General features: G+C 40.3%; 1 protein-coding gene across 4 annotated transcripts; it reads left to right on the forward strand.

Annotated features, from left to right (window-relative positions):
* Positions 1 to 3,256: 3,256 nt before the first annotated feature.
* wus (TM2 and DnaJ domain-containing protein wurst) lies at positions 3,257 to 8,291 on the forward strand. 4 transcript variants are annotated; one of them, XM_067784789.1, is made up of 3 exons: positions 3,257 to 3,599; positions 3,658 to 3,794; positions 5,383 to 8,291. In XM_067784789.1, exon 3 carries the CDS (start codon positions 5,408 to 5,410, stop codon positions 6,620 to 6,622), a length of 1,215 nt encoding a protein of 404 aa, XP_067640890.1. In that variant the 5' UTR covers positions 3,257 to 3,599; positions 3,658 to 3,794; positions 5,383 to 5,407; the 3' UTR covers positions 6,623 to 8,291. The 4 variants fall into 4 exon arrangements, with proteins under 4 accessions (XP_067640890.1, XP_067640889.1, XP_067640887.1 ...); XM_067784788.1 differs by having other exon boundaries at positions 5,402 to 8,291; XM_067784786.1 differs by having other exon boundaries at positions 3,658 to 3,790; positions 5,402 to 8,291.
* The last annotated feature ends 4,236 nt before the right edge of the window (positions 8,292 to 12,527 follow it).

A 12,527-nucleotide genomic window follows, 5' to 3' on the forward strand; every position in this document is an offset into this window, starting at 1 on the left:
TACTTGTTCATTGTGAATGACGACACAAACTAAATACAACACTGCTGTTTTGTCAATCACACCACGCGACTATTAAATAAGCAAGCGTCAAATGAAAAAATCAAAAATTTTTGATTTTCATCAACGTGTAGCCGACAACAAATACGTGTGTCACGAAGCCACCCGACTGCACTAACACACACAAAATTCAGTCAATCTGGTTGTAAATCGCAGGAGGCTCTAAATTCATACATACATACGCAGAAATTCACAGTGAGCACGGATGTCGATGATGCCACTTACACTAAAGATATGTGTGCCCTGCAAAAATCGTTGGATCATGTGGTCCACTGGAGTAATTACATTTATACTCCACAGTAATGCAGCAATGGACCAACTCATGTTTCTACATGAACATATTGTAAGCCGATCATTGCTCGTTTTTAACGATTGTAATCACTACACGATGTTTATTGGACTGTGGGTACTCCATGGATTACTCTGATGTAATGCGAAGCTGGAGTATATGGTCCAGTCCTAGGACATCGCAATGTTAATTGGACCATATTTTTTGTATGAATTGTGGTTAATTTTGGAGTACTCGGTTGGTCCATAGCGAGTACTCCATACATGCATGCATGGAGTACTCGCGATTTTTGCAGGGTAATTATACATATATATATTAACTTATTTATTCATAACACATTTAAATATACCTACACAAAGCAATGCTGCATACACACCCCAATCTATACTTGTTGCCTTTTTCCGCGGGGCGAGCAGCAGTGAACAAATTTGCTTGAAAAAAAAAAGAACAAATGAACAAAAAGAACAACTTGGTCGTTCATCAGAAAAAGAACAAAAGATTCGAATCTCTGAAATGAACGAAAAAGCACAACTCTAATACCTACACAAAGCATTGCTGCATACACACCCCAATCTATACTTGTTGCCTTTTTCCACGAGGCGAGCAGCAGTGAACAAATTTGCTTGAAAAAAAAAGAACAAATGAACAAAAAGAACAACTTGGTCGTTCATCAGAAAAAGAACAAAAGATTCGAATCTCTGAAATGAACGAAAAAGCACTACTCTAGCTTAAATTTTAGAGAGTTCTATCCATGGCGCAAAGATACAAGGTGGCAGCATGGGACAGCTGATTATAAACTTTTTTTATTTGATGTGATACATCAACTTCCGGTGCCGTACGATTTTGACATTTGTCCATCGAATTTACAAAAACAAAGTGCATGAAATTTTTATTTATGTTTGTAGGTATGTCACCATGCTGCCACCTTGTATCGTTCCGCCATGGTTCTATCAAACAATCAAAATTCGATAATAATCATTAAGAAATACCTAAGGGCGGTGCCAGGTCAAGTTCTATTTTAATGGCCGTTTTAGCCACCTCCAGTTAAAACCAACAGCACGTTTACACATATATTGATCTATATTAAATCGCCAATAGATAATCTACGCGTTTTCAATCTCTATAAGTTAGATTATTTTCTGCCTTATTTTCACGTTTCTCTTTTATTTTGTGCTTTCAATTAGGAATAACACTCTATAGTTGGACCTTTTTTATGAAACCAAATCCGCATTTTTAAAATTGTTCCATAATTACCGATTTTCGAGGCGAAAAATTTCTATTGAAAATCTAGTTATATAATTAACGAATAGAAGTTAAGCGCGAATTAATGGTGACTTATAACCATAAAGCCATAACCAGATAAAACAGCTGTTCGAACCTACCTTATGGAAATCAATGTAATCGATTAATGGTGCCGTACCATAACGCTAACTCGATTACATTGATTTCCTTAAGGTAGATTCGATCAGCTGTTTTATCTGGTTATGGCTTTATGGTTATAAGTCACCATTAATTCGCCCTTTAAGTTTGAAAATGAAGATAGTCTCGTTATATGTAAATTAAGTCTAAAGGGCCAATTAATGGTGCCTTATAACCATAAAACCATAACCAGATAAAACAGCTAATCGAACATACCTTATGGAAATCAATGTAATCGATTAATGGTGCCATAACGCTAACGCTATAACCATATCATAGCCCACAAACCACACACAAGATTGCGCATTCACGAATTCAAAATTGCTTCGTTCTGCTATCTACGTCACACTTGACTGCTTGAGCGAATGAAAGAAAGAGAGAGAAAAGAAGAGCTAAAGGAAAATGACGTAAAAATTGCCCATAAAAAACAGCTGATCTTTTGTTTACATTCGCAATGCGCAATCTTGTTTATGTGATTTGTGATGATAGCCAAAAATTTGGTTTTTGGTTTCTCGCCACATCAATAACCTAAAAATATTTGAATTGGTGAATTTAATAACTTTTTGTAGATTTTGTTCATTGCTTTGGATACGTTATGACTAAAGCGGGGGTCATTGGTGCCGTATGTCGTATCGCTGTAGTCGTATCCGTAACGTAATCAGCTGTTTATTGTTACGACGGTACACCAAAAACCAATTGGTTGGCTACGATACGGTTACGACCTTAGCGGCACCGAATTAGCTTAAGAGACTATTTTTTGTGGAATTTGTTTGTAATGTTTTGCGTTTTCTTCATTTTTATGAAATTTTCACGATTTTTAGGTTAAAGCTGCAGACATTGGTGCTTTATCGGTAACCGTATCGGTAACCTTATAACAGCTGATTCGACCAACCTTATGGAAATCAATGCAATCGATTATTGGTGCCGCTAAGGTCGTAACCGTATCGTAGCCAACCAATGGGTTCACTGTCGTAGCGATAAAGAGCTGATTACGTTAGGGATACGACTACAGCGATACGACATACGGCACCATTAATCGATCAACTATGGCGTTAGGGTTAAAGAAGTTTAATGTGGCCTTTAACCCTAACGCCATAGTCGTAACCATACCCATATCCATAACCATCTCCAATGTGATCGATTAATGGTGCCTTAAGTTAAAAAACGTGAAAATTTCATAAAAATGAAGAAAACGCAAAAAATTACAAACATATTCCAGAAAAAATAAGTCTCTTCACCAACTGCAATATTTTTAGGTTATGGATATGGCGAGAAACCAAAAACCAATTTGTTGGCTATGCTATGGTTATGTCGTTGGCGTTATAGTATGGCATATTAATCGATTACATTGATTTCCATAAGGTAGGTTCGATCAGCTGTTTTATCTGGTTATGGTTTTATGGTTATAAGTCACCATTAATTGGCCTTTCAGGAAGTTCAATTAGCCCTTAAAATGGGAGAGCAAAAACTCATCTCTAAAAAGAGAAAATAGCTGACATACATAAAGCCCTATCAGAATTCTAAGTGAACATAAAAATATCTTATTTGAATTTATATATAAAAGTGCTTATTTTTAAATAATAAAGTGAATAAACTTGTATTTAATTTTCGAAATAACATTAAGTGGGCTTTTTTATGCTAATCGATTAAGGTCGACCCATTTAAGCGTCATTAGCAGCTTGAACGCAGACGCAGTTGGAAAGCAAAGGTTTTCAGCTAACACTATCAACAAGTGAAGAAAGCTTATAAAGTTTAATAGAGCATTGCATTTTCTTTGTTATTGTAACATTTTTACGGGAAATGAACAACATAACTTGGTAAAAACTTTTCAGAGGTGAGCTATTTTGTATTTATCCACTCCAGTCAACTAATTGAAGCTTTCTTCCAAGTAGGTATGTGCGTATGTATATATAGAATTCAGATATATCGTAGTTGGAATTTGTGAAAAGAGAAAGCGGCCAAATTAAGAATTGCATAGTATTAACGATTCGATAAGAAAGCAACATAATTCACAAACAATATTTAGTAAGTACGTATGTATGTATGTATATGCAATTGAATTCGACAGCTCAAAAAATATCGTTAATGATGCGTTTATGGCATTTGCAGCGAAATTTTTTTTTAAATTTTTCCTAGAAAACTTTTAGTATTCGCGAAGAGGACATAGTTGTTTGAAACATACGGTGGCGGATCGTGAACCAGACTTAGGAATTGTGGGAAAAGTGACACTGGGCAGTGTCGAAGGCCCAGCTTGATATTACGATAACAGTACTTTCGTAAGAAAAATTTCTGATTTCAAAGGCACCAGTACAGCTTTTTTACGATAGGCTAAACTCTGTTCTATGGCATCATAATTTCCATTTAAGCCAAATACGGAAAGGGTTTTTTTTTAAATAAAAACACGGCCGATAATATTGTAAAAGTTTGCTGTTGCTATATTTACTGAAAGCAAGCTTTCTAAAGGTTCGAAAGGTTGTTAGGCATCAACACAATTGTAAACCTCCCCTAGTGGATCTGGTTATAAATTTGAGTGGCGGGAATTTGGTTACCCTAAATTTTTATTATGGAACGAGGGGGTATACGTAGAAGGTCCCAAATGGTCATATCTGATTGTTTTTGTTGTAGCGATTAGGACACTGCAAAGGTTTTGGGGAGTGTTATCGACGTTGATGGTCCTTTGCCGGATATACATATATCCGCTTCATTCCGACACTAAATATGTGTATCATACATGCATATTTGTAATAGGATTCCCGCGTAATTGAGGTAGACATTGGGTTGCGGAAGCATGAGCTGCCCCGTTCAACCCTTTTAATCCGGTGTAGTACCTTAAAATCGGGCAAATAACTTTCAACATAAATAATACTTTCTAAACCTTCGACGAGTGTCTTAACCGCTCCACCAACCACAAAAACCCACACTTTCCCATCCCAGCGGGTGAAGGGCTAAGAATATACCCGCGCTAGGCGCGGTGTTACCAACGCAATTTATAGCTTCTCCAACCCAATTTTCAATTTCACCTATCTGCGGCGAATCCTGTTTCTTTAATAGTCGAGTCTCTGGCGACCCCAAGTTCCTCATGGATCTAGTGGGTGAGAGGGCGGGATGGCCTAGAAGGTTTCATGTGGTCATACTAAATCGTTCCCGAGATGGTCGGGCTAGTATCTCAATGGTGCTTGTTACCGTAACGTACCGGATCTGCATCGACAAAGAACCATCAACACCGAGAACACTCCCCAAAATCTTCGGGGATTGCCTTAAGCCCCCCTTCGCCCTGGCTAGTGGGCCACTTTTAGCCTTGTCGACAAAGGACTAGCCCATGTCATTTGTGATTTGACAGGGTTCGGTCCTGGTGGGTGGTTGACTCAACAGAAAGATTCAATAGTTTGTTAGTGGACATATAGTTGTTTAATTTTTGGGATGTCGCCGCTCGTAACAGTTCAGCTGGAACTATCGGTTTTTGCATATTATTGTCATCCCGTAGATGTTCTGAGCGCGTTGTGAAACCAGAAATCGGTGACCAGACTGTCATGTTATTTGTTTTGATAAATTTTTAACATTTCATCTTCAACTTTCTTTAGTATCTAACTTAATTTCAAATTATAATGTAATCGAAGTTTAAATTTTCTTTGCAAGATCATCATGTCTAAAGAGGACACAAAAGAGTCTCATCCCGTCGCTGCAAACTCGAATGGCAAACCACTAACGAATGGCAAACCTGTTGCTAGTAGTAATATAAAAAGTGCTAAACAAAATGAGGCAAACACCTTGCCACCACAAAAATCTGTGATAATTGCTTATATATTATGGCTTTTTGGTGGTATATTTGGCTTACATCATCTTTATTTGCATCGTGATCGACACGCATTCATATGGTTAAGTACATTAGGCGGTTATTTTGGTATTGGTTGGTTAGCTGAAATTTTCCTTATACCCGAATATGTACGTGATGCCAATGAAGATCCGGAATTCATTAAATCCTTTGTTTCACGTTTGCAAGCGAATCGACGTCCGCCTTACTCAGCTAGACGTTTTGTGGGCGAAGTTATGATCGGTTATCTCTTTGGGCAGCTTGTACTTATGGCAATACCTGAAACCATATTCGGTGGCATAGATTGGAGTTTTCTACATTGGCTCATACCGGTTTTTGTTTCATTGGGTGTTTGGACAGTAGGAAATATTGGACGTGAACGTGGTGTTTGGTGGCATTGTTTAATTGGTGCTATTCTAATTTATCCTATGCGTTATTTCATTTATGATGAAACCTATTCCTTGTTACTCACTGCACTGGTATCAGCTTTAGTTTTTGATACATATTCCAAACAATGGTTGCGCACACCACCACGACGTCATGGTATTGCTGAACGTACTATTAAACTATCAGCTGCACTTATATTGTACTTATCGTGTTGGTGTTGCTTTCTCTATTTCAATGGTACTATCACCGATGAGGAGGGTGGTGAGGTGCCCATACATGAAGCGTTACGCAATTTTCTCACATCCGCTTGGTGGACTGATTTTACACAAGCACTTAAAGATACATATCAATATGGTCAACATCATGGTTGGTATGAGACATGGAAAGAAATTTTCGAAAGTATGGATGTAGATGGCGAACGTAATTCTTATAAAGTTTTGGGTGTTGGTGCAACAGCTTCACAAGCTGAAATTACGTCAGCTTATCGTAAACTTTCAAAAGAATTCCATCCAGATAAGGTAAAGGATGAAAAGCTTAAAGCAACTGCTAATCAACGATTTATTGAAATTCAACAAGCCTATAATGTATTAAGCAAAATTAAATCAAGTCGGCGACGTAAGAATAAAAAATCTGTTGACGAGGAGCCAATTGTGTTGTAATAAGAAAAAAAAAAAAAAAATGTATGCATTTGGCTTGGCCAGTAAATGCGATTTAGATAAAGACAATAAAACTAATAATTATATTATATACATAGTTTAAGCGCACAAATATAAATTAAATTCGCTGAAACTTGAGTAGGAATACGTTTTTATGTGCAGTATTAACATTTTTCAAATAGCATATTTATCGAAATGCATTTACTACTCAGCAGTTAAAAAACATTTTTCTTATTAACAAAAGAAAAAATGTCAATACTGTAAAACAAAATGGTTTCTTATTTCGGTATCGGATGTTACTACACTTTTTCCAGTTCAGAAAATTACAGAAGTTCCAATTTAAATTCAGAAATTTACAATACATATGCAGAAAATTACAACTAAAGTTCAGAAATTCCAATTTAAATTCAGAAATTTCCAATTCAAGTTCAAAAAATTACAATTTAAATTCAGAAAATTGCAATTCAAGTTCAGAAAATTACAATTCAAGTTCAGAAAATTTGTCAGGTATTTTTTTCATCCAATGGAAATAAATGTATGTAAGTTGGTATCTATTTGTTAAAGAAGCATTGAACATCTTAACTCGTTTAAATCAGTTTTGCGAGATAGCGAAGAAAAAAGCTCTCGCTCATAAGATTGCAATGCCATCCAGCTATTCTTAGCGTCACAATCATTGATCTGCACTGAGTATGACAGCAGTGATGACGAAGATATGACCACTTAAACAGTCAAAGGAGCGTCCACACTCCCAGAAGTAACTTATATGTACTGTCTGCATAGATCTTGGCGCCATATGTCAAAATATCTCAACTTATCCGCCGTCATCATCATTCATCATGAATTGGCCCTTAATCGCGATTTTGGCAGTTTCGTAATAAATCATGCCAGCTTTTCCAGTTTCGCGTAACTGACGGCGATTGGCATCACCATGAGAGGTCAAGTCTTTCTCCACCTTCGCAACTCTGTGGAAGCTTTTCCCTTCCACTGCTTCCAAACTGCTGTTTCGACTGCAGTACTTTCTTGGCTGTAGCGTCATCATGCACTTGTTGGAAAGAATTATCCTCCATTTGATTTCAAGGTTCGGTATGTACACACCTTGAGGAAACCTTAGGGTACACTATACCCAAGCCACCATTTTGGCAACATGATCAACGAAGCATCAACACTTCCTCAAGTAACATATAGGTATAAAATTAATTAATTAAAATAACTTTTGAAAATTAACGCCCTACTTATAAATTTCTGAATTCGAACTGTAATTTTCTGCACTTGAAATGTAATTTCCTGAACTTGAATTGTAATTTTCTGAACTTGAATTGTAATTTTCTGAACTTGAAATGAAAATTCTGAACTTGAATTGTAATTTTCTGAATTTAAATTGGAATTTCTGAACTTGAATTTTAAATTTCTGAATTTAAATTGAAAATTCTGAACTTGAATTGTAATTTTCTGAACTTGAATTGCAATTTTCTGAACTCAAATTTCAAAAGGTGTATATTTAGGTAAATATTTATTTAGTCATTATAAATTATTTTATTTATTTATTATCTGTTACAGTCCATTTTTTAATAATGTAGTATTTAAGTTCTGACTAAGTTTATTCTACCATTGATTCCCAAGAAAGTTGTACTTATTATATCTAACAAATAAAATCACTTAAATAACTTTTAAACGAAGGTGTTAGTTTTATTTTAAATAATTGGGCCGTCTTAGCCTTTTAAAGCCTAAAGTTACGTTTTGGTGTGACTGCTCTCCGCTTCCCACGGCAGCCGATTATATATACATATATAGCCAATGTACCGGAACCACTCGGTATTTTTCTCGACCAAGGGCTGTTATTTGAGAATAACCACATATTATTTGTTACGTTCCTTACACATATTGTCATCCTCGGAGCAGATCCTTGTTGCGGGACTGCTCGCCCCCAGCGGGTTAGGGGGTCAGAATATACTAGCGGTAAGTATGCCTGTCGTAAGAGGCGACTAAAATACCAGGTTCAAGGGGTGTGTAGCGCAACCGTTTAGGTTGCCAGCGCAATATATAGCTTCTCCAAACCCAATTGTTAACCTCACTTATCCGCGCGAATTCTGTTTCACTAATAGACGAGGCTCTGGCAATCCCAAGCTCCTCATGGAAGTTGGGGGGGGGGGGGTGGCCTGAAGGTTTAATGTGGCCATATAAATCGTTCCTGAGAAGGTCGGGCTAGCACCTTAATGGTGCTGTGTTACCGGAGCGTACCGCATCTGTATCCGGCAATGGACCATCACATCGATAACGCTCCCCAAAGCCTTCGGGAAGTAACCTCATTGCTACAACAACAACAAGCGGGACTGCTACTTACTCTCTTGCTCCGGGAAGGTGGCGAACCTAACCCCGGACCAGAGAAATGGTTTGCTGCATTTGCTGGAAACGAATTTATTTGTTAGTGTATCGCGTGCTAAGGATGGTTGCAACGAACGGCGTGTTCTCGGCTATATCCCAACATTCGTCATCCCCTTGATTGTTATACATCTTTTGTGGCACCTTCCTGTTCCCATCCTAGAGCGCCCTGTAGTTTTGGCAGTTACTCTCTACGTTGCCAATTTGGAAGAAATGTCGAGAACCAGCCCCTGCCTCTGTCTTCCTTTTTTCTTTCGACACCAGCACACGAGCAGTTCAGGGAAACGGACCCTTAGCCCCTATCACCCTGAGCACCGTCTGACAGTGCATAATATATACTTTTGCGGTAAAAACCATTTTTTCTAGAAGCTCTGTTCTCAGCAACGGTAATCCTCTCGAGTGCTTTTGTAGCACCGTGCTGCCAAGCCGCGTACCTAACAACACCGGGCGCTCCGCCACTCTCCCAGGGACATCCTGTCCCAGCACACGAGACCTAGCGCACTAAGCCGCCTCTTACCCCCAGAGTGGCTATGCAATGGGTTAACTGAGAGGATCACGCGGATAGGCGACTTCATGAAGCTGAACAAAATCCGCAAAGCTGCGGTCCAAGAGATTAAGCTCACTGCAAAGTCAGCCTTGCAGACTTGCTCTAGCTACAAAGGCCATAGTCAGAGACAGTGTCCTGGATCGTTGGCGTAGTAAATAGAGGACACGTAGACGGGAATCCATACTTCTCGCGCTTACGCGATCCGAGCGACACACTTTCATCAATTTCAAAAAACTAAAGAGGGTCGAATATGAACCATACACAGAGAATCCAACTACGACTGATGCCCTTCAAGGGGAACGAGCTTTTCGCAAAGGCCACTGAATCCGCGTCGGCTCGTTTCATTTCCGTTGGAAGAATTTCGGCTGCGCCCGCGGTCTCGTCATGATCATTAAGTCCATAATCATCCCTTCCGGGCTCGGGTTTCTCTTCCCTTATTGGTACATCCCTGTCTCCAATTAGGGGGACAGAGAAGTGTTCTCCATTGCACGACCGCCGTTTTCGTTCTTGCAGAAGTTAGCTCCGGACTTAAAACCATCCGTCTGTCATCGAATTTTCTGGTAAAATGTGCGGGAATTATTCCTGGTGACTAGTAGTTCAAGCTCGCACCACGCCTTTCTGCCCCTCTTTTGCTTCACTATGTTGGTGGCGTTCAGGGATAATAAGAAGATATTTCGTGGTAGTCCTGAGTGCAGTATTTTGGCAAGCCTGTAGCATTTTTTTGAGTCAGGCGACCAAACCAGCGACCCCCAACACATGAGCGGCCGGTCAATGGCGTTTTAGTATCCTTTTCACAAGGGCCGCTGGCAAGTGCCTTGAACTTAAGAGTATTGTCGAACGCTAAGTCTAAGATCTTTGGATGATTGGCATTCGGTAGCGTAACACCATCGACGTGAACATCCAATATTTGCGTCATATGATACTTCCACATTGTGTGGCCGTGGACTTGGTCGGTTATAGTGTCAGACCGCGAAAAACCAGAAAGACTGGGGAGATAGCTATTTATTTACGACCATTCAAATAATTTGCGGTCAACTTTTTAGACAAGGCTGAACTGTCTACGTCCTGAAGTAATGTGCCGGGATTGACTGCGCAGTTTACGATGCATGTGCCTTAATGGTGCTTGGTTACCGGACCGTAACGGATCTATATCCGGCAAAGAACCATCAATAATAACACTCCTCAAAGTCTTCGGGGAGTGTCTTTATCGTTTATACAACAACAACAACAATTGTAGGTGGCAAGTGGAATGTTGATGTTTATAATTTCAAGGTTGGCGTCGCCTGACCGGGCAGTTATGCCTTGACTTTGTAAGATTTTGTACTTGTGGCTGATGTTGATGCTGAAATAGATTGTATTGCGCGGTATGATGGGTGATAAAAGCATAGCCGTCACCATTACCCCCCTTTCCTGTAGATGATGTAGCTCGTAGGTCCTATCTGGTGGGTAGCTTCGCCTGTTGTAGCAGTGCCTCGCCCCATCCAATAGGTGCGACCGATCACATATTGGGCTTCCCAAGACAGTCGGTTCTATGTACCGGAGCGACTCGGAAATTTTCCCGACCAAGGACTGTCATTTCAGTGGAACCGCATTTAATTTGTTGCGTCCCTCCCACAAATTGTCATCCTCCCAGCAGCTCCTTGCAGCGGGACTGCTCCATATTCTCTTGCTCCGCGAAGGTATTGAACCCAATCCGGGTCCGTCTCCTGACCCCGGTCCTGAGAAATGGTTTTGCTGCGTCTCCCGGAAAATAACCTTTTTAGGACGGTCATACTCTTGTCAGTGTGTATCGTGCAAGGGATGGTTGCATCGGACAGGTTTTTCTGGGCTAGATCCCAAAACCCGACGTCCTCGTAACTTTTATAAATCTTTTGTGGATCCTTGCTGCTCACGCGCAAGGGCGGTTCGTAGTCTACGCCTTAGCGCCCCCCACTACCTTCCAGCAGCCCCGCTGCTAAGCAAGCCACAACAAGTACCCGCTGTTGCTCGCACCTCACGGCGCCACCAACTCATACGGCTGCTCCCACTCATAACTACAATCTCCATCATCAATATCCTCTAACGGGAGTCGGAAACTTGCTGTTTCAACAGGGGTGGACCATAATGAGGTGTTAGAGGCGTTGGTTCCACAATACAGTTGAAGAAATGGTTGGTGTCATGTGGGGACACGTTACAAGCAGGACATATGTTTTGCATGTCGTGGTTGATTCTGGATAGGTAAGAGTTTAACCTGTTACAGTATCCAGATCGAAGTTGCGTTAGAGTGACTCGCGTTTCTCTGGGGAGTGTACGTTCCTCTTCCGCAAGTTTTCGGTACTGTTCTTTGAGTACTGCATTCACCGGGCAATTCCTGGCATAAAGGTCCGACGTCTGTTTGTGGAGTTCACCAAGGACCTGCTTGTGTTTTTTTGCTTCATACGGCTGAGTTCTCAGGTGCCGTATTTCCTCAAAATGCTTACGGAGATGACCCCTTAAGCCCCTGGGCGGTGTTGGCTCATCAATCAGATGTCTGTGGGGATGCCCAGGCTTCTGGGTATTCAACAGGAACTGTTTGGTTAGCATCTAATTCCTCTCCCTGATGGGGAGTATTCTCGCCTCATTATGTAGATGGTGTTCTGGAGACATAAGAACACAGCCCGTGGCGGTTCTGAGAGCAGTATTTTGGCAGGCCTGTAGCTTCTTCCAGTGAGTAGTTTTTAGGCTTGTCGACCATATCGGGGACGCGTAGCATGCAATCGGCTGGCCAATTTCTTTGTAACTGGTAGTTTCGCCTCCTGACTTGCGGCTATACGGACATTATTTTTGTTCATGTAATCGTTTGAATCCGCGATCTTTAGATTGTTGCAACGTAATTGCAGGACTCTAAAGTGCAGCGGTGAGGCAGTCGACATTTTAAAGACGCTTGCCACGCCTTGATGAGCGAGTAGCTGATGTTGCCTTATAGGTAGCGTTCAGCAGGGAGCCACAAAAGTTGTATAAGAA

The sequence above is a fragment of the Eurosta solidaginis genome, chromosome 4 (assembly GCF_040869045.1).
Source record: "Eurosta solidaginis isolate ZX-2024a chromosome 4, ASM4086904v1, whole genome shotgun sequence".
Taxonomy (NCBI): Eukaryota; Metazoa; Arthropoda; class Insecta; order Diptera; family Tephritidae; genus Eurosta; species Eurosta solidaginis.

Excerpts from the sequence above, each read along its gene's own strand:
- wus (XM_067784789.1), top strand. The coding sequence starts at position 5,408 with ATGTCTAAAGAGGACACAAAAGAGTCTCATCCCGTCGCTGCAAACTCG.